At 44.8% G+C, this 21433-nt stretch overlaps 1 protein-coding gene across 1 annotated transcript in view; it reads right to left on the bottom strand.

The window, feature by feature from the left end:
* The window catches only part of Alk (ALK receptor tyrosine kinase), a 721983-nt gene extending 703260 nt beyond the window's left edge, over nucleotides 1–18723 (bottom strand). The window contains exon 1 of the mRNA XM_048431162.3: nucleotides 17183–18723. Within this exon, the coding sequence (XP_048287119.3) occupies nucleotides 17183–17864 (682 nt within the window). The 5' untranslated portion in view covers nucleotides 17865–18723. The remainder of the gene's footprint in view (nucleotides 1–17182) is intronic.
* Nucleotides 18724–21433: the final 2710 nt, after the last annotated feature.

Below are 21433 nucleotides of genomic sequence, written 5' to 3'. Positions count from 1 at the left end.
CTGTCGGCTGCTGTGCTTAGTAGGAAAACGACAGAGGAGTAGGATTCTGCTGCTAAACTTCATCCCAGCTACTCCGTGCAGCAGTCACAGGACTTCATGAAACAGAGAGCCCTGCATCCCCGGAGAGTTCATAAAAGGGATGCACGAATTTCATCTTGATGGAAAACTCCGGAAACAGACAGGGATCTAGGTGGAATGGTACCCAAGAACTCGGTGAGATTTTTCAAGGAGCCAAACATGGCGCCACATATCTGAAAAGCCAGTACTCAGGGGGATGAGGCAGAGCAAACTCAAGCTTGAAGCTAATTTGAGCTGCCTGTCAAGACAATGCACCCCCCCAAACAAAAGAACGGAAAAGAAGAACAAAGTATAATGACATACGTGTGGCATGTGTGGAGTGCTATGATGAAGTCTATTACTTTATATATTTACTGAACAAAAACAAACAACAAAATTCTACAATAGCCGTGCTAAATGATTTTGCTGCATACGTTTCCTTTTACTTTCTCACACCCGAAGTCCTTCCTTTAAGTCGTTGTCCCTCTGATTTCAGCATGAGTTTTGTCTGCCTGCAATCCATCTTTCTTCACTCTAACAGACTTCATTCTGGTCCTTCATTATCTTCCCTTTCCTCTTCCTTCCTTTCACAGTTAGGCTCCATGAACGATTTGTTTCAGCATCTTTCTCTTCTCGGCCTTCAGGACTAGATTTCAGAGACTAAATGTCTCTCTACCCTAGTGTGCAAAGACAGCTCTACCAATACAAGTAAATAGCCTTTCCATTGTACCCGACCAAGAGAGCCTCTTTTCCTTTCTTAAGAAAAGTCTTGCAGGAGGCAGCACTAATTCGACTCCACTTCATAATTATGAACTTTGCTAAAACTCAAATTGTTACCTCCCTTTTACTCCTCCTCCTCCTCCTCTTCCTCCTTCTGGAAAACCCATCTGCTTTCAATAGTTCAACAGCCAAGTTCAGGTAAATAGCTCCCATAGCTATACAAACCTTGAATTCTCCCCTGTCTCAACTTCGGGCCCATACAGTCATGTGCACACCAGAAAACCTCATCTTTGACAGATGCCCCACTAAATTGTAATCATGCCAATCACTGTACCCCTGAGACACATCCTCTTTCCAATTGTCTTCATCACCAGTGTCGTAGGCTTCAGGGAAACCATGTGAAAGTCTTAGGCTTGAATTCCTTCCTCCTGTTTCTCCTGGAGTTAATATATCCGGACCCATCTGTGATTTTTTTTTCACTTCTAAGATAGTACAACAGCTTCTCAGGGTTCCAATCTAGCACCAGGCCTCCTTGTGATTGGGAGACTCACTCTGAAAATATGTTTCCTGAGGGATCTTCAGCTTGCAATTGATAGGAACTTTCCCAACTCCAGACCTAAATACTTTTTTTATTTCTTCCACAACAAATCTAAATTATAGACTAAACAAGCCATCTCCACATATAATTCATAAAAATGATACAGCAGTTTCTCAGAACCCCCTCAACATTCCTTAGACTTCTCAGCCCCTGAATAGTTCTATTTTCTTAGACACACACACACATACACACCATTTGTCTGACTCTGCTGTCTGGATGTCTCTTTCTCCCTTCTCCTCTCTTCTCTGTCCAGCCAACCATTCCTCTTCTAGACATCATATTCTGCTATTGCCCCCATATTGCAAGGCCCAGTGCTTAGCCTTTCTTAAGTAAAATGCTGCATTCCTTCCAAATAAGCTGTTCTCAGACCACCTACTCCTAGGGGTATTTTTTAAATTCAACTTCGGTCTCAGTCCCCAAAGAAATCCATCATTTTTGACAGATACCTGTAGTGTGAGGGGGCCGGCTTGTTGGGGTTTCTGTCCCACCTGGTACCCCCACAGCCGGCATATCCCAAAGAAAATCACACACAGGACTCCATAAGGTTATAAACTGATTGGCCCATTAGGTCAGGCTTCTTATTAGTCTTTGTAACTTATATTAAGCCCTTATCATTATCTATGTTAGCCACATGGCTCAGTACCTTTCTCAGTGTGGCAGCTCACATGTTGCCTCTTCGGTGATCTGGGCAGGAATGTTGAAGGGAGCTTCCTGTTTCCGAGAATTCTCCTTTGAGAATTCTCATTGCATCACCTCTACTTCCTGTCTGGTTTTCCCACCTATACTTCCTGCCTGGCCAATCAGCATTTTATTAAAATACATGATTGACAGAATACAGATAATTCTCCTACACCAGATACCCTTTGACCTGATTCCCTGCCCCAAGGCAACCAGCTTATCGTTATTAAGTTACAGGGCTATAATTTCCTGTCTCAGAGGAACAGAACTCCTCTCAGCACACACTGAGGAAGTAGAGTGTATCTGCCTTTAGCAGAATGGGCGTTTTGGTATCTGAAGGTACAGAACAGTCCTGACCTTCATCACAGAAAAAAACAACCTTCAGGTCTCCATTGAACCATGATAGCCAGCTTCACCATTCCTTCGGTCTTTGAGAGGCAGATGCCTTTAGTCAGGGACATTTAGGAGCATGCTTTGTCTGCTTTTCTTCTCCATTCATTTGTGAAATCCCCCTGGGAGGAAGAGATTTTTCTTCATGCAACTTAGTAATTGCTCAGTTAAACTGAATAACTAATGAATAAGTATTTTCTCAGGAAATATTCCACAAGCTATAGACATTCATAAAATCTGGAGAAGGATAAAGGAGAAAGAAAGAGATTCTTCCATAAAATGGTATAAGAAATGTTCCCATGAAATCTTTGGCTGAATAGGACGGCATGTATTTATGGGTGAGCAAAGAACAACTGATTGAGAATGGGGTGGGGGAGGAGAGAGGAAGGAGGGTGAGAGGAAGGAAAGATGGGGGGAAGGAAGGAAAAGAGAGAGGGAGGAAAGAAGGGAGGGAGGGAAGGAGGGAAGGATGGAGGGCATAAACCTACTACCAGGGAACTGTAGGCAGAACACTTTCTACCACAGCTCACATGAAGTTGCTGTGGCAATTTAAATCAAAACAGCCCACATAGGCTCACAGGGAGTGGCACTATTTGAAAGGATTAGGAGGAGTGGCCTTGTTGGAGGAAGTGTGACCCTACGAGTGGGTTTTGAGGTTTCAGAAGTTCAAGCCAGGAGCAGTGGCTCTCTCTCCCTGTTGCTTGCTGACCCGGATGTAGGGCTCTTAGCTCCTTCTCCAGCACCATGTCTGCCTGCTCCCTACCACGCTACCTGCCATGCTGAACCTATAAGCCAGACTCAACTAAACCTTTACCTTCATAAGAGTTGCCAGATCATGGTGTCTCTTCACAGCATAGCAACCCTAAAGCATCAATTTTGGTCTAAATTAACCATAAAACAAAGGCTTAAGTCAACTACCTCGTAAAAGTTTGATGATCATCTTTGCTAGAACCAGATTGATGAGCAAAAAAATAAACTGTCAAAGACACTACAATGGTCTTTAAATGAAAACAGAAAAATCTCCATACTCAACAATGTAATATTCACAATGAACAAGACCCAGTACAAAATTATCCTATATAAAGACAGGAAATGTGACGTACAACCAAAGGAAAGAGAATCAATATGAACTGACATAGAGATGTAGAGTTGATATAATTAAGACAAGGAACTCCAAAATAACTATAATAAATATGCTCAAGAATATAGCAAAACCTAAGCAGAAAGGGGGAAGGAATGAAAATTAAAGTAAGATCTAGAGCCGGGAATAAGCAAGTGTCTCAAGCACTGAGTGGATTGACTTCATCAGCTGATCAAATAGTCCCAAACATCAAAGGATAAATCCTAAGACATGCAAAAAAAGCTAACCAGACACGGGAAGAATAAGACTGGGGAAATAAACCATGCGGTGGTGGCACATGCCTTTAAACCCAGCACTTGGAAGGCAGAGGCAGGCAGATCTCAGTGAGTTTGAGGTCAACCTGGTCTACAAAGCAAGTTCCAGGACAGCCAGGACTGTTACACAGAGAAACCCTGACTTGAAAAAGCAAAAAACAAAAAACCTTAGATCCTTTATATAATGTAGCAACATATATTGTGCAATAGGATTATCATTGGATTTCTAAAAGGTAGAATCAAGAAAAATATTAGAAAAAGTTTCAAATGTGAACTTGGAACTGTGTTTCACATTTATAATCCCAGCTACTCAGGAGGCTGAGGCAGGAGAATCAAAAATCCAAAGACTGCTTGGAATATAGAGAAAGTTCAAGGTAACTTAACTTATAGACCCTATCTCAAAGTAAAAATCAATAATAAATAAGGGATTGGGAATACAGTGCAGTGCTGGAATGTTCCACAGTACTTACAAAAAGATTTCCAAATGTAATGAAAAATATAAACCTCCAAATCCAGTCTCTCAATAAATTTCAGACAGAAAAATCATCAAGCCACCTTATTAAGCAAATGGCTGACATACCGTCATGAAAAACAAATCCTAAGGGAAGCGAAGGGTGGACGAGACATCACAGGAACCATGGGCTAGAGTCTGACTCTTCCTCAGAAGCTAGGTACAAAGAATAACAATAGAGGAGCAGCACTGGCGTGTGCGCAGCCCAAACATACTCAGTGAAGACGGCCATCCGAAATGAAAGGACAGCAAAGACACTTTCAGAGAACAAAAGCAGGAAGATTTAAACAAGGACTAACACACATTAAATATTAAAAAACATCACAGATAGAAGTTCTCAACAAAACAATACACAGCCAAGGTGGCACAAACCCACTAAACTGTATTTATCCTGGTTTTTACAACCTAAAACTGCAGGACAGCATATAAAAAAGCAACGGTTCGGGGCTCTGAAAAGTAAATAAACAAGGAATCCTGAATAAGAAAGTTGAGCTCTGGACAGGCAACATACTTGGAGGTAAGTGTCCTTTTCATCTCTCTTCTCTTGTCTCTGTGATCCAAAGACAAGTCCCTGAAGAGCTGGGATGTGACCGCAGGGGGTAAAACACTCAGAGACCCTCTCTCCCTGTCCAGGAGATCAGAGAAATGGGACTTGTCATCCAAAAGTGTAAAGAGAAACCTCCATATCCTTCCTTCCTCCCTCCTTCCTTCCTTTCTCCTCCATCCCTCCTTTCCTCCTTTCTCTCTCCTTCCCTCTTCCTCTCTCTTCTCTCTTTCTCCCTCCCTCCTTTTTCTTCTCTCTCCCTCCTTCCTCTCTTCTCTTTCTCCCTCCCTCCCTCTTCTCTTCTCTTCTCTTCTCTTCTCTTCTCTTCTCTTCTCTTCTCTTCTCTCTTCTTCTTCTTTTTCTTCCTCTCTCTCTCTCTCTCTCTCTCTCTCTCTCTCTCTCTCTCTCTCTTCCTCTTTTTCTTCTAATTTCATGATAATGAGCCTCCAGCAGGATCAGCCTCACAGAGATGTCAAAAGCTAAGACTCCAGTAGAAACAAGTCATGGTCCCCTTCACACCAAGCAAAACAGAGAAAATCACTGTTGCCTCTCTTCAAAGACCAAAGGCAACTTTTACTATAGCACAACACAAGCAAGGCTCTGGCTTTAAGGAGAAATCTTGAGAATGACGGTAAATGTGGTCATTCGGAATGAATGGCCTCTGCTTCCAGTCCCTCCGAGTGGCGACTCTACAGACAAACTCAAAGTAAAGGCTCTTAGAGAAGGGCTGATGTTCCACAACTGTCTCAGAACAAATAACACAACATTCTGAATCTCAGGAATACATTCAATACTGGTGAGATGCTTTGGTGATATAATCACTTCGAAAACAAGTTGGCAGATGTGTTTTTATAAAGTTGAACATATGAACATAAATTTACCATGTGCTCCAACAACTCTGTAATGGATGGGAAAGAAGTGACACAAAATCACTTATACGTAAAATATTCTTGACAATTGTATTCATGAGAGCTCCAGACAGGAGATGTCCATCAAGTGATGCCTGGGATAAACCCACCACTGTATGTTCTTACAACGGAATACAATTCAGTAATGAAAAGAAACAAGCTACTAACACATACAAAGGCATATAATAAGCTAAATCTTTGAAGTGAAAGATGATGAACTCCACAGATATAGGCTGTATGCCCCATCCATGGGAACCTCTAGGATACACTAAACTGCTGAGGACAGAAATCAATTCAGAAGTTTCTTGGAGCAGAAAGAATGCAAGGCCATTAGCAAATGCAGAGGTGGGGGTGGGGTAGATCTGGAAGGAATCAAGGGGAGGGGTTGAGGGTGAATAGGATCAATTAACATGCCATAAAACTCTCAAATAATTATTATTTTTTTTTATTTTGAAAACTGGTCTACCAAGACCTTTAAGGATTAAAATGCTATAGATCCTAATTAGGCTGGTAATTGCACGTGTGTGTTTCTCAAACAAATTCATCTGCACAGTTAAAGGAGGCGCATTTGTATTTGTGACTTACATCTCCATACAGCTACAGATGATCATCATTGTATGGTCCACACCCTCAATTTGGAGTGCAGTTCTTGACATCTGGTCAGAATCCTTCCCACACAGAAACAGCTCTATGCTCCTTCACCCTGCTCTGCTCGCCACTCTACATCAATCATCATTTTGGTCTTTTCCTGTGTCCAGGCATCCCTGGCTCCAGAAAGTGATTCCTGACCCCTATTTTCCTGATTTGCCTCTTGCACATCTCTCTCTCTCAATTTCTTCACTCATGTTTCTCTCGTTCTCAGCCATTTTTGGTCTTTCTCTTCTCTTGTAAATATAATCATATTTGTACCCAAGGTTTTCTGTCTCATCAAGTATAAAACCAAAGAATTTGCAAAATCACATACTGACTAAATGATTTGCTTTATTGGTTAATGTTCTAATTAAGCATAAAAATCTTCTTTGCTTTTTTTTTGAGCTATACATTTTTCTCCACTCCCTTCCCTTTCTCCCCATTTCCCTTCCTCCCCATTTCCCTTCTACCCTCTCCCATGATCCCCACTCCTCCAATTTAATCAGATCTTGTCTTTTTCTACCTCCCATGTAGATTAGATCCATGTAAGTCTCTCTCAGGGTCCTCTCTCTGGTATTGTGAATTGTAGTCTGGTTTTTCTTTGTTTTATGTCTAAAAGTCACTTATAAGTGAGTATTTATTATATTTGTCTTTTGGGGTCTGGGTTACCTCACTCAGTATGATGTTTTCTAGTTCCATCTATTTGCCTGAAATTTTAAAGATGTCATTTTTTTTTCTGCTCTGTAGTACTCCATTGTAAAATGTACCATATCTTCTTTATTCATTCTTTGTTGAGAGGCATTTAGGTTGTTTCCAGGTTCTGGCTATGACAAACAATGCTGCTATGACCATAGTTGAGTACATGTCCTTGATTGAGTGTCCTTTTATATACCCAAAAGTGGTATTGCTCAGTCATGAGGTAGATTGTTTCCTAATTTTCTGAGAAATAACCATACTGATTTCCAAAGTGGCTGCACCAGTGTGCACTCCCACCAGCAATAGAGGAGTGTTACCTTTACCTCACAATCTCTCCAGCATAAGTTGCCATCAGTGTTTTTGATCTTGGCCATTCTTACAGGTGTAAGGGAATCTCAGAGTTGTTTTGATTTGAATTTCTCTGATGGTTAAGGATGTTGAGCATTTTCTTAAATGTCTTTCAGCCATTTTAAATTTATCTTTTGAGAGTACTCTGTTTAGGTCTGTACCCCATTTTTTTTATTGGATTATTTGTTCTTTTGATGACCAATTGCTTGAGTTCTTTGTATATTTTGGAGATCAGTTCTCAATGTGGGGCTGGTGAAGATCTTTTCCTATTTTGTAGGGTGTTGTTTTATCTTGTTGATGGTGTCTTTTGCTTTACAGAAGCTTTTCGGTTTCAGGAGGTCCCATTTACTAATTGTTTCTCTCAGTGTCTGTGCTACTGGGGTTATATTTAGCAAGTGGTCTCCTGTGCAAATGCATTCAAGTGTACTTCCCACTTTCTCTTCTATTAGGTTCAGTGTGGCTGGCTTTATGTTGAGGTCTTTGATTCATTTGGACTTGAGTTTGTGCATGGTAATAGATATGGATCTGTTTTTATTCTTGTACATGTTGATATCCAGTTATGCCAGCACCATTTGTGGAATAAGGCATAAGAATCTTATTGAAAGCTATTTTATTTATAAGTGAAATTATTTGTTGAAATGGTTACAGAACTTGCATAATCTTCAGCTGTTGTGTCACCTCCATGACTAACAGCCTCCCCATTAAAGATATTCCTTCTCTACTTCAGGAAGCATCTTTGAAACGTGCATGGCCATGAAGGGAAGAAACACAATCAAGAGCCAGAGAAAGGACTAACATTTGTTAGATATAACTCTTCAAGGGTACCCTTTCTACAGGCTGTGCATTATAAAATTCTCACAATAATCCTGGAAGTAGCTATTATTTTTTATCACTTTACAAAGACAAGACTAAAGTATACAGAGAGGAAAAATAAATAGCATTGGTCCAGTAAGTGATAAAACAGATCTCCTACCCCAGACCTGTGGTATATTCTACATTTTATTTGTGATAGATTATTTGATACCTGAGACTCCTGCAGAGACAACACCGTGGAAGGGAAAAAATAAATAATATGTTCATTCATAGGAATACAGCCACCAAAAAGAAAGAAGGAAGGAAGGAAGGGAGGGAGAGAGAGAGAGAGAGAGAGAGAGAGAGAGAGAGAGAGAAAGGAAGGAAGGAAGGAAGGAAGGAAGAAAGAAAGAAAGAAAGAAAAGAAAGAGAAGAAAGAAAGAGCACTGTGACCAGATGTGGAAACATATCTCCATGACAACAGCACTCAGGAGGCTGAAGCAGAAAATCACAAGTTAAAAGTCAGCCTGGACTACATAGTGAGTTATGGCCAGCTTGACATACAGTGAGACTCTATCTCAAAACACAAACCAAGAAAAGCAGAGGAGAACATTTTTAACAATATGGGTGAATCTTACAAAAATCGTACTCAGTAAAAGAAGGCCGTCACAGAAAGGACAAAAGGCATCCCGGATTCTTTGCCTGTAACGATAAAATGCCCTGACAACAGCAACGTCGCTGAGGAATAGTTTGTTTTCACCTGTACTGGTGATGCTCCCATCATGAGGAGGGTGGTAGACGCTTGAAGCAACTGTTCACATCACATCCACAATGCAGAGGTAGAGGTGGACAAAGGCATGCTCAGTTCACTGTCTCTGTTGCGTGCAGTCTAAGATCCCCTGCCCAGGCATTGGTTCCATCCACAGTTAAGATGGGATTCTCACTTCAATTAATATAATCTAGAAAATCTCCCACATGGATGCCAAGAGAACCATCTCCCCCAGGTGATTCTAGAGTCTGAAAGTGGTCACTAAACCATTATATGTGGCATGAGATTATCTGTTCAAGAATTGTCACATCCATTTGAAGACATGGATCAGGAAAAAAAAATCATTACTTTGGATGGAGAGTGGGTATGGTTGAAACAGGATGCAAGAGAACTTTCTTGATGCCAGGGATTTTCTGTTTCTATCAGAGCAGTGCTTCATTCAAATGTCGATTAACAAGTACTACACAAGGATTATACTCTCAAGAGAAATTTTTCACATTCCTGTGCTTTTAAAAAAAATCTCTATTATTTAAAGGAAGACTCTTACATCTCTTATCACACAATAAAGTCTGGAACTTGGAAGAACTTCAATGCAGGGCCACTGTTTTGAGAAACCCTGGGCAGGGGACATAGAACCTCTGCAAGGATGTAGGGATGGCATGCTGATGACCGAACCCAAGCCTGACTCAAAATCTGAGACTCTGTACTGCTGCTCCTAATGCCAGGGTTTGGGAAAGTAGGAACTTAGTATTTAAAAACATCTGGAGGTGGAGAGATGGCTCAGAGGTTAAGAGCACTGATTGCTCTTCTAGGGGTCCTAAGTTCAATTCCCAGCAACCACATGGTGGCTCACAACCATCTGTAATGAGATCTGCTGCCCTCTTCTGGCACACAGCCATACATGCAGGCAGAGCTCTGCATGCATAATAAATAAATAAATCCTAAAAAAAAAAAGTCTGATAGTCACATTTTCTCTGGTAGTGGAGACCTCATAATACCTTCCCTAAAGACCCAAAGGACCAACAATCTTATATAAATTGTACAGGACTTCAAATTTAATTACTCATGACTACAATAACAAGCTCTAGGTCCTCTGGCTTCTATTGGAGAGTTCTCTCCATCACAGAACACTAACTTTAATTATGTAGGCTGATAATGTGGAAAAATCTACAAAAGAGCCTTATCTATGCCTACCTCCATGAACCCATGTTCCAAGAAAAACTCAGTGAAAAAAAAGGAAAAGAAGAGTTGGTGTCTTAAATTACCTTCTAGTTTCCTCTGGCTACCTGCCTGGATCCCCGAAGCTTGCCTGCATGTTCTGTGTCCTCTGCGCTCACACTATTTTCACTGGTCCCCTTTAGCCTTTCTTTTTCTCTAAGGGATTCTGGCCACCTACCTCCATAGACCTGCTTAGCCAGGTCTATGCTTAGCCAGGAAGGCAGGGAGCAAAGGCAAAGACTTAATTAGCCAAGTGTTTGGGTGGATCTGTCCTAAGGGAGCCCTCCTGTCCCGTCCTGCAATCTCAAGCTTTCTAAAATATGTACATGATATCACCCAGTGAATCTGATAGAATTTCCCTGGGTGAGGACCCAGGCTCAGAACAGCCAGCTGGAAACAGTCATCAAAAAATTTCTGAAGGGGGAAAAATGGTTTTGAGAAATTCAGCTCGCCAAAAAAGTTCCTGAGGGATTCTGCCCACCCCTCACTGTCTCAGCACCAGGCCAGCATTCCACTTCCATTTCTCATCTGTAATTAGTGACCTTCCTCATCATAACAAAAACAACTTAGGGAAGGGAGGGGTGCAGTGCAGCTTGGAGCCCACGGTCTGAGGGTGTGGTTCATCAGAGCAGGAAAGCCATGGCAACAGAAGCTTTGGGCAGCTGGTTATATTCTATCCACAGCCAGGAGGTAAAGATGCACGGGCATCTTCTGAAGGTGATGACTCAGTCATGGCTTATGAAAACCATCACCTACCTACTGAATAGTCACCTAACTGATGTCACCTAGCTACTGAATAGACTTTTAAAGGCTGTGCTGCTTTCCTGAGGAAGCCTACCTGAATCCCTGGATTATAGGTGCCCACGGGACCCCAAAGGTTTAGCTGCTCTTGATGTGCTCAGGTCTGGTAACCAACGGGTCCTTTACATCTCTTCCCACCCTCCCCACTCATCAGTGCAAAAGCTGAGGCAGACAATGGAAGAGAAGGACACAGCTCCAGCTAACCAGAATAAAAGAGACGCCTGAGACCAGGGGTCCTTCACCCCTCTGGACATGACAGGGCACCCGCTGGACAGGTGACTCTCAGTTAAGGGATATCTGCACTAGGAAATTGTTGTTCTGTGTGATCGCGGGCTTGTTCATCCCTAGGACTGCTCTCATGCTTCCTTAAAGTTAAGGCCCAGATGTTTCTGTAGAACAAATAGTCAGACTGTGAATGTGCTTGGACTGAATCCAAGGTCCAAAGACCTCTGACAAGACACACGTTCTGAAAATGAGGGGCACCCCCACAACCTGATCTTTCTTCCCTTCGAAAGGGGCAGAGTTTGGGCGGGACAACAGGAGCTCCCATGATGGCCACTCTTTTCTGGTCCCTTGCCTCTCTTGAAAGTCAGAAGTTCATCGCCGGAGAACCTACAGTGTCATCAGGGTCATCACAAACGGCCACACATGGGGGTTCTATGGCTCCAAGGGGCACCATTCGGACAAGTACCAATGCGCGCGGATCCTCAGAGTAGAGCACCAGAAGCTGGAGTGATGCCGCTGTGAAGAAAACCTGTGACTCATATTGATGGTATACTCTATAACTCATTTGCCATGAACCTAAGGTTTCACATGCATCATCCAATTTAATCTCTAGAGTGATTGCCTGAATTGTCACCTCCTTACCCTTAAAATCATATAGAAACTATCGCCACTTCCCCACTTTTATAATGAGGAAAGCGAGTTTCAGATTTTCAGGTACGTCTTCAAGTAATGGCTATTGACCACCAACTATTTACTGCCTGGCCTTTGGGCAAGCACAATGCACTGTTCTACATGTCTTCCTAGTTTATAACATGCACCATGAGATGATGTCTTGATTTGAAGACAAGGGAAAAGTGTGGTTCTAGTCAGCACCTAGTACAGTACCTAACATCCCATAGCCTCTCACCATGTAGACTGAAGTTTCCAGGTCTATGGCTTTGTACTTACATGACCTTGGAAGTGTGTCATCAAGCATCTGGATTCCAGTCAGTCCATTCACAAAATAGAGCAGTTACTTTTCCTGCCTACTGTGCAATTAATAAAAATAATAATAACTGTGAAAGTGATTTATGAGTCGTAAAGTCTCAAACAACTAGACAAGAATATTAACAGCAGTTATAATGGAAGGAGATCCGTCCTTTACCAGGCTGGGAAATTTCCCATAAAATGAGGTCACCAGTCAGTAACCTTTAAAAGTGGGAGAGCACTGGAAATTTCTGCCAATGCATTTCTTATTCTCTCCCTATACGTGCAGGTCAGTCGCTCTTGCCCTTCAACAGACCAGCATCCTCCTAAACACGTCCACTATCAAAGATAGCATTCTCTCTGATTCCTGCATATGAACCTCTCCTAAGTATTCTCCCTCCCTCCCTCCACCCTCTCTCATTGTAATTTGGACACTGTTCAAAAATTCACTTGATTTTGAAGACATAGCTCAGTGGTTGCAAGACCAGCAGCTCTTCCAGAGGACCAGGGTTCAATTCCCAGCACCAAGTTCACAGTCTGTAACTCCAGCCCCAGGAAATCTGACTTCCTTTTCTGGCCTCTGTGTGTACATGGTAAACAGACAATGTGGGCAGGTAAAACATCCACACACAAAAAAATTAAATATTTTTCAATCCATTAAAAACATCTTAAAGAATTTTGAAGTATTCAGTAGAGGTTTACTCAACCTAGAACTGATCTCATCTTTTTAAAGCCCTGGTCACCTTCTACCTTTTCCAATGACTCAGTCCAGTGCTGACACACACCTATGGCTCTGTCTTGGACACCTAATCCTCTGGTGAATGGGCCTTGCTGCCCCCACTCCCCGTGTACCACCAGACTATCCCCCAGAGAAAAGCTTTAATGTGGGGACTGAGGGAAAAAACAAACCTAATGATTTCGATTTTATTTACTCACAATCTTGTAAAAATTTCCCAACTTTAAAGATACTCTAGTAATTCTATTCCCCCCTGGAAACATCAGTACTCAAAAAGCTCCCAGGAATGAGATCCAGAAATATCATGATTCCTTCATCCAGGCCCTCCTGCCCGCTGTGGTTTCGCAACATCAGAACTTATTAATTACAAATGTTGTGGCTTGTCTGGCCCCCATCTCACCTGACTCCCCGCTTGCTCCCTTGGGATTCCATTCCATAGTCAGAGGAGTGTCTATTTCAGAAAATAAGATTTCTAGATGTGTAACCTAGAGTTGTCTTCTGGAAGGCCCATCCTATTACTTCTAAAGGCTACACTAAATAACTCCTGGTCCTCGCCAACAGCCGCTCACTTTAGAGATTTGGAGATTGTTACCATGGCTTTCCCTTCATCGCCATTTAATCCAGCCATATATATTTAATTCTTTTCATCTTTCATCATAAATCACTCCTTTTGGCTCTTAAATCAGCGCTCTGCTCTTCTCTGGACTGGTTCCAATTCTCCCAATTCACCTCAAATAACTGATATCCCTCCTGGGAGCTCCAATTTCCTCTCCATCTTCCTTTACTCTCTCTGCCTCTTTCAGAAGTGAAATGAGAACGGATAGACAATATGTCAGATCAAGGGTCAGGTGTACTGCACTGCATGCATCTACTCTAAATTGCCCACATTCCTCTGTGGTACATATAATGTCCCAGGCTGTGTCTCTCCTTTCCTGAAGTGGGTATGGGAAAGGTCTGGGAAACAGACCCTTCTATCCCGCAACGTTCTCTACAGCTCTGTTTGTGAGATCACAGAAGCTGATCTCAAAGCACCTGCAAAAGCCAGGATGGAAGCCAGAACTGTGTGGTTAATGTGTAAGCATCCAAGCAGACCTCTTTGGGAGCTTTGGACTGTTCTGGATAGTACATCACCATTCATGGAATCTCAGCAACTGCCTCTCTGAATGGGTTCTCCCAGGAACTGCTTCAGGCTTTGAAGCATTGATCCTGTTTATGAATTCACAGTAATCCACAAAGAAAAACCACAAACATGTCATTCATTACAAAGACTCTCAAGCATCCTTTTGTCCTCTCGGGCAGCCCAAACCACAAGCAATACAATGGTTTAGCTTTGTCCTTACTGGGTTCTTTTCCATTTTATCACCTCCCTAGACGTGGTCCTGCTTAAGTTTAGGAAACTATCTTCAGTCTATCACAAGTGGGTTCCTGCAGAACACTGACAACAAGGGGTGGCAGAACAACTTCCCCCCCACACACATAGACCCATCAGCACCATTGCTCCCCTCTAGGCAGGGCCACGGGCCCCTCGGTCTGGAAAAGAGAACCTGAGTTGTCCATATTCCTTGCATTTAATCGAAGATCCTATGTCACAAAAGTAAATGTCCCATTCTATAAATAAGAGCCCATATAAAAATAATAAACTCATCTATTCCACCCAACAAGAGGAGTAGAAAGATCAATCCCAGTAGCAGAAATGTAAACCAGAATTTCCACACAAAATGATGAATGGAGCCACAGTGGTGAGTGCTGCCCCCAACACAGAATGTGGTGTGTTGCAAGAGGATGTGCCCACTCCACAGAAAGGTCTGCAGTGGAGTCTGTATCTGGGGAGGGGCGTGTGTGGAGGCAGTGAGGTAAGGCAAGAGGCTAGTCCTGTGTGGCGAGCTGCCTAACTGCAGACAGTACATGTCCTCGGAGACAAGAGAGGCCATCCTGTTCAAGTGTGAGCACAAGGCCTGAAGTGCTTTTGAATAAGCTGTCTGTCTCTCTGGAGGTCACAGGGAGCTCATCCAGTTACACTTAGTGTCTTATTTGATCCCATCAATAACCATTTGATCTCAATCCCGCCGAAAAACGCTTGGCCAAAAGTTCTAGTCTTTTAATGGCAGAATCCTGGCTCTTTCTGAAGCCAGCACTTCTATATGTGTCAAATGATGCATAAGTGTTGGCCCTGCTGCCAAATGGACTGCACTCTTGAGGGAGGGCTTGGGATGCTCACTGCTTCCCTGCAGCCACTAGCAGAGGAGCTCTTGAGAGGCACTCCTTCTACATGAAGCTTTCCCCGAGCATGGTTTGATTTCACATAGGGCTCGACTACAGTGGTATGCTCTTCGAATGCATTATGTGACTCAAGATATCCACTGATCGTTTCTTTGCAGCCTGTCTATAGTTGGCAGGTTCAGGACTGGAAAACGGCCCCCTTTTGCCTGCCGTCACCATGTGACAACAGTTGATAGAGACTGCTGGGGCGAATGGTCATGTCACAAGAGGTGATGAGGAAGCTCCAGCAATGCTCAGACAGGAAAGGGGAAGAAAATTGTCTTCCCAGAGAGTCACTTTTACATCCATTACACCATTACAGAAGCGTTGGACACTAAAAGAGAATGCTGCATACATAAATCGCAGAAGCCACAATGCCATAAAAGCCCAGCTGTTCTTCACAACAGTGTCCTTAGTGGGACAACAGTTTCATTGTCTCCCCTCATTTCACTGAAGGCACTGCCAAGTCCACCAGACCCTGCCTTTCACCAGGCACAATACAAATCCCAGCATTGATCATAAGGGCTTGTTTTAAGGGGTGCCACCAATGCCTGTGCTAAAATGCAGATCCGCCCTCTGTTTTCCTTGAGGACCACATGCCAGTACAGTTCCTGTGCAGTGACAGGCAACCCTCAGCTTCTCGGAAGCTCTGCTGCAGGACAGTACTGAGTGTAAGTGGGCGTGGTGTGCATGTGTGTTAGCATGGGAGAAGTTGTCCCTCTACAATGAACCCTGTCCAATGCTTTCCATCCAATTAATACTAAACATTAGTAACCAATGGAGCATAAGAACTTCATTTATTTCTGAGAATGAGAATGATAGAAAAGAAGCTAGTTTCGCTCAATGGAATCAGTGTGGGCTTCTTTTTTTAAAAAAAAAAAACAACCATGATTTCTCTTTCTGTGATTTTCTCATTCATTTACATTGTATATTCGATTCATTCACAAGTCCTTCCCCCGTGGTCTCAAGAGAGAAACATTCATTCAAAACCGCTGGTTTGCCATTCAAAAAATACTAGTGGAAGAGTTAGAAGTAAGTGCTTGCACACACAGCCTTAACTTGATAAATGTGGGAAGAAATGAGGGAGTAAATGAAACAGAAACCTCATTCCAGGCGCCTCCAGCAGTGTGATCTGCAGGGAAACTGGCCCGCCAGAGACTATCATCAGGAGCAGCTGCTATGTCCATGCAGGCTGAGCCTCCCAGGGAAGATGGAGGGGGTGGGGGAGGACAGCAGCGAAGACAGATATTGCTTCTCCCCCAAATTAAGGCAACCTTATCGGTTTTCATCCCTTTCTCCACAACTCTCCTGCCCCTTGTCCCTAAGTTCCCCTGGGACTTTTCCAGGACATCTGGGAAGAGTCAGAGTCTGAGAGGGCAGAACAGAGTGGGGACAAGGAGTCCAGTGGAGCAGAATGAATAATTAAGGAAGAGGGAACTTCTGGGCTAGCCAGGACTGGGGAGGAGGGCCAGGGCCAGGAGGTTGGCTGAGACTCAATATAAAGTGGAATTCTATATTCTCTGGGAAACTCTAGCACATTCCCCAAATCAGCAGTGGCCTGTGAAAGGAACAAGAGTCTGAAAGAAAGGGAGATAGTTTGAAGCCCCACACTAACTAGGATCTTAGGAGTTATGGGGGGCATTTCAGCCATTCTCAGAGCCCAGGACGGAGGGCACCCAATTATGATACAACTAAATCATGTGTAAGTCGGGGGAAGGCATTCTGCCAACACTGAGAAACTTTTCTCCCAACTTGGTTACTAAAGAGGGAAGACAGCTCTATTGGGAAGTGACTATGTTCAAACACACAGTGAGAAACTGTGGGTATAATTTCAAGAATGATGAAAAACAGCCAAAGAAGCACAAGGGTTCGTTAATAGTGGCTGCAAGTTGGTGTGACTAAAAATGCAAATCCCAACACACTCTAGTGGGAGCTGCTCACCGGTCCCGAAGATCTGGAAGAGAAGGCGGGGCTGGGAGGCTCGGATCGCGGTGGATAGCCTTCCCTCCCTGCCCACTTCCGATGCCTTCTTTTCGGGCATCAGGCGGATCCTCAGCCGCCCTTCGCCGTAGCGAATCCACCAGCTGAACAGTTCGCTGAGATTGAACTGGAGTATCCCCACAGCCGTGGCCTCCTCTGGCGGTCCGATGCAGCCTTCAAGGATCGCCTCTTCGCCCAGCTCCAGCACCAGCTGTTTGGCTCGCCTGAGCTTGCGCACAGAGCCTCCCTTCAGCACCCTGGACAGCGTCGAACCTACCTCGGGACTAGGCGAACCGATTCCTTCTGCCCAAGAGAACCCAGACCTTGGCCCCAACAGCCTGAGTAGAGGGGCACAGTCCAGAGCCAGTGATCCCCGCGCCTCCAGTCCATCAGTCTCGTGTTCCGAGGGGGACGGCGGCTGCGGCAGCAGGAGGTCTCGGGCATAGACACGGAAGAGAGAGGGCACCACGAAGTCCACGGCTAGACTCTTCCTCTGCAGACGCGAGTAGCTGAGTGGCTCCCGGGGCTGCAGAGGCGGCCCGGCGGCCGGGGAACCCGCCTGCTGGTCTGTTGCAGCTCCGGAGTCCGAGGCTGCTGCCGAAAGCAGCAGCAGCAACAGCCACAGGAGCCCAAGGGCTCCCATCCCGCTGGAGGGCTAGAGTTTATATTAGACTCCCTTTCCTCGCTGGTCCAGCCTCGCTCTCCCTTCACTCTCTCCAAGACAGGAAGGGGCTCCAAACAGTCCTTAGTCCTGAAAGGTTCCTTCCTCTTGATCTCAGGGATTGTGAGTAAGCTCGATTCTTCTGCTTTTCCCAAGCTGCAAGCAGGCAAGAAGGGTTCTCAGCAAAACCGATCTGGAAGTCAGGGGCGAGTCCAGAGACCGTGAGACACCCTGGGCTCAACAGCTGGACCTTGAGCCTCTCGCAGCTGCTCGGAGTGCTGCGCCCCTGTTTGTCGTGGCCTTCGCTCAGGGACCAGAGAAACTACTACCATTGAAGGGAGGAGGCAATTAGTTACCGTTCTAGGAGCCCTCGGCGACCGGAGCTCTCCTCGCAGCCTCCAATCTTCCACAACTTTCCAGGCTGAGAACCCTGGCTCCGGGCTGGTCACTGTCTTGCCCACGTCCTCCGCTCCTGTCACCTCCTCCGCGCTCCTTCCCTAGGAAGGTCTAGGGAAGGACCATCGGAGGGGGCTGCTTTCTAGCGCCCCCTCAAGTGACCTCCGCTGCAGGAAGTCTTTGGATCACCCTGCACGCTGAACTTCTGGGCGTGAACGCAAGGTCTGCGTTGCGGAGAGGAGGCTCCTGCTGCCTCCGCGTAAGTTTGCAGCGTCCTTGCTGTCACCAACGTCTTGGCTCCTAGGAGTTCACTTCCCTGGCACTAGGGCAGCCCCACCAACAGCCAAGGAGTGAAAGCGTTTCGGGCAGGGGAGCCCACGATCTAGCCCCCTCCTCACCTACCAGCAGCGCCCGAGGTTTTGTTAACTGGCCAGGGGGCGGCCGGAAGGAGTCTCGCTGCCCTGAGACCCCCTGGACAGAAGCAGCGGGAGGTACCAGCTACCGCTGCCGCTGCCGCCCCCAGAGCCGCTGGATCGCATCTGCCTGAGCGCCCGCCACTTGCAGCTGGCGGAGCCGCGAGCGCGCGCCGACAGGGGGCGGGGCCTCGGCGAGGGCGGGACTCCAGAGTGAACTCCGCGCAGCAGCCCAGCCCACGCAGGCCGGCCCCGCCCCCTCCGAGATCTGCCAACCAATGGTGCTGCGAGATCTGCTCCTATGCAAATCTGCAGAGGCCTCAGTATTCATTGAGAAAAGCACCATACCCGCCCCGCCTCCCTCTGTTGGTTCTTATTCCTTCCTCCGGATTGTCTGCCCTATTTCTCCGCCGTGCGAGCAAGAGAGTATTTTGGACAAATGGGAAGACTGGAAGTGATTTTTGCAACCAAGCTCTCTCTCTAATTATGCATTTAACAGATTAAACGTGTCCGACTTCAGAAGAGCAGATTTCGGAATAAAACTGGAGGCCAAGGAGGGGGCAGGGATAGAGTCACCCTGCAATATCCAAGAACAGCTTGTCTTGGGGCCTTGAAAGGGAACCTTCTTCCTCGACACTCCTGTTGTTTAAAAGCATTGCTGAGAGTCTGGTACTCCGGAATCGCCGAGCTGTTCTTCAGCCATATCAAATGCCATTCAGATCTGTCAGCCACTTCGTTTTCTCAGAAAGGTGTCTGAACAGGTTTTCAGGGTAAATTTGCGGTGCCAGAAATGGAACCTAGAGCTTTCTGCAAGACAGGCAAATGTCCTACTGTTGAGCTACCACGCTAGCCTGCAACCCTTTGTTTATTCAATATTTTAGCGTTTTGAAATAAGAGATTGTTTTGTAGCCCAGACTGGACTTGAACTCACTACGTTGCCTAGACTGACGGAAAACTCTTGACAATCCTCCTGCCTCAGTCTCCCAAGTGCTTAGATTACAAGTATAAGCCGCCACACCTAAGACAAATAGTTTTAATTTCAATTCTGGGTCATAGATGACAAGAGACTCCCAAGCCTATCCTCATGCCCTCTTGCCTGCTTCTCTATCCTGTGCTTCCATGAATAGCAGACCAGAGGATGTGGGTGTGACCCAGTGAAAGATGCAAGTATGGGACAGCTGTGCACAGACTCCAGGCCTTTTACTTACTTACTTAAAATGCTTGGGTTCTCCCTCTAGTCTCCTCTCCTTTCAGGCAATGGCTGTGTTTCAAGAGAAGGTTCGTCAAATGCCCCTATAAGATGAATCTTCAGTTCACACAAATTTTTCAGTCCCTTCTCTCCAAGGTTGACTGGCATTCCTTGGGAGAGCTCTCCCAATATCTGAGTACATTGTCTCGTGGACCCTCCCTCACCCAGCTCTGAGAGACACAATGTCCTGCTTACAGCCCCACATAAGACAATTCCTGAGTGGAGCCTCTGCTCTTTCATGGGCCGGGGTCTTTTCTAGCACTATGCTATCATATTGGCCAGTGAAAACCTAAGAAAAGAAACAAAAGAAAACAAAAAACACCATTACTTCTCAGGGACTTCCAACTTCCGTGTACATTTGAAATTCTTAACTGTACCGACTTAATTGTTTGAGTGACAAAAATTATTTGACACGAGGAGAAGAAAAGATGTTCCTATCTTGGGGAGGGAGGAAGGGAAGGGAGAGAAAGGAAGGAGTATGAAGTTAAATATTTCCCTCGTATGTTCAGATTCAGATCAATTTTCCTGGTGGGTGCACCCTCAGAGGAATATCTTTCTATCTGAAACCTGAAAGGGGTCAAAACACTAGCCCCTTCACACCCCACGAGATCTCCTTCCTGTCTATAGAACTCTTATTCAAAGGCAAATTGACTCTCTCATTTGTCAATGACTATGAACAGGCCTATGACATCAGTGGCCACTAGGGGGCTGCAGAGACTTGAAACTCAACCAGGATGAGCCATCAAGGTTTCCTGAACTCCCTGACAATGGCTCTGAACATTGCTTTTGTATCCCATGGACACTAGGGTCTCAATTAACTCTTAGCCTTATTACATTCGCTCATGTATCCCAAGGAGAGACACGTGCCTTTCCCTGTAGGTTAAATTAGACTAACTCAAAAAACTTCCCTATTTGCTAGGTAATTTTGTAAATGAATCCGGAAAGGCTATTGATAATCTTCCAGGCACTGAGCATCTGCATTTACAGATGCGTATGCATGTGTCTGTGTGTCTCACATCACACAAGTAGCCATTTAGGGGGAGATAGCTATTATTACTATTATCTCCATTGAAGGCCCAGAGAGGCAAAATAAATCGCCCAAGGTCAAACAGCAAGTAAAGCAACAGTGTTAGAATTTAAATAAGTGGGTTTTTTTGCTCCAAAAAAAAATCACACATCCCACTGAGACAAATTAGGCCTTCTCATCAGGACTACAACTATAATTTTGACATCGTTATTCTGTGTCATTACCACTGGAAAGTAAGCTTACGGGGAAGTGGGATTTAGAACAAGTGGGGGAAGTAGAGACAAAAAGCCAAAATGCATGAGCATTGAAAGCCAACATATCTTGTGCACTAGTGTGACCCCAGTACTTTGCAAAATAATCCTCATTTAATGGGGTAGGGAGTGCAGCTCAGTGGCATAGACTTAGCTTTCACAAGACCCGCGTTCAATTCTCAAAACTCAAAAGATAGTCCCAGTAACTCTATTCT

This window comes from Myodes glareolus, chromosome 6, assembly GCF_982192425.1.
Source record: "Myodes glareolus chromosome 6, mMyoGla1.1, whole genome shotgun sequence".
Classification (NCBI taxonomy): Eukaryota; Metazoa; Chordata; class Mammalia; order Rodentia; family Cricetidae; genus Myodes; species Myodes glareolus.
The sequence above is the reverse complement of the archived record's forward strand: the minus strand, read 5'-3'. Positions and strand labels throughout refer to the sequence as shown.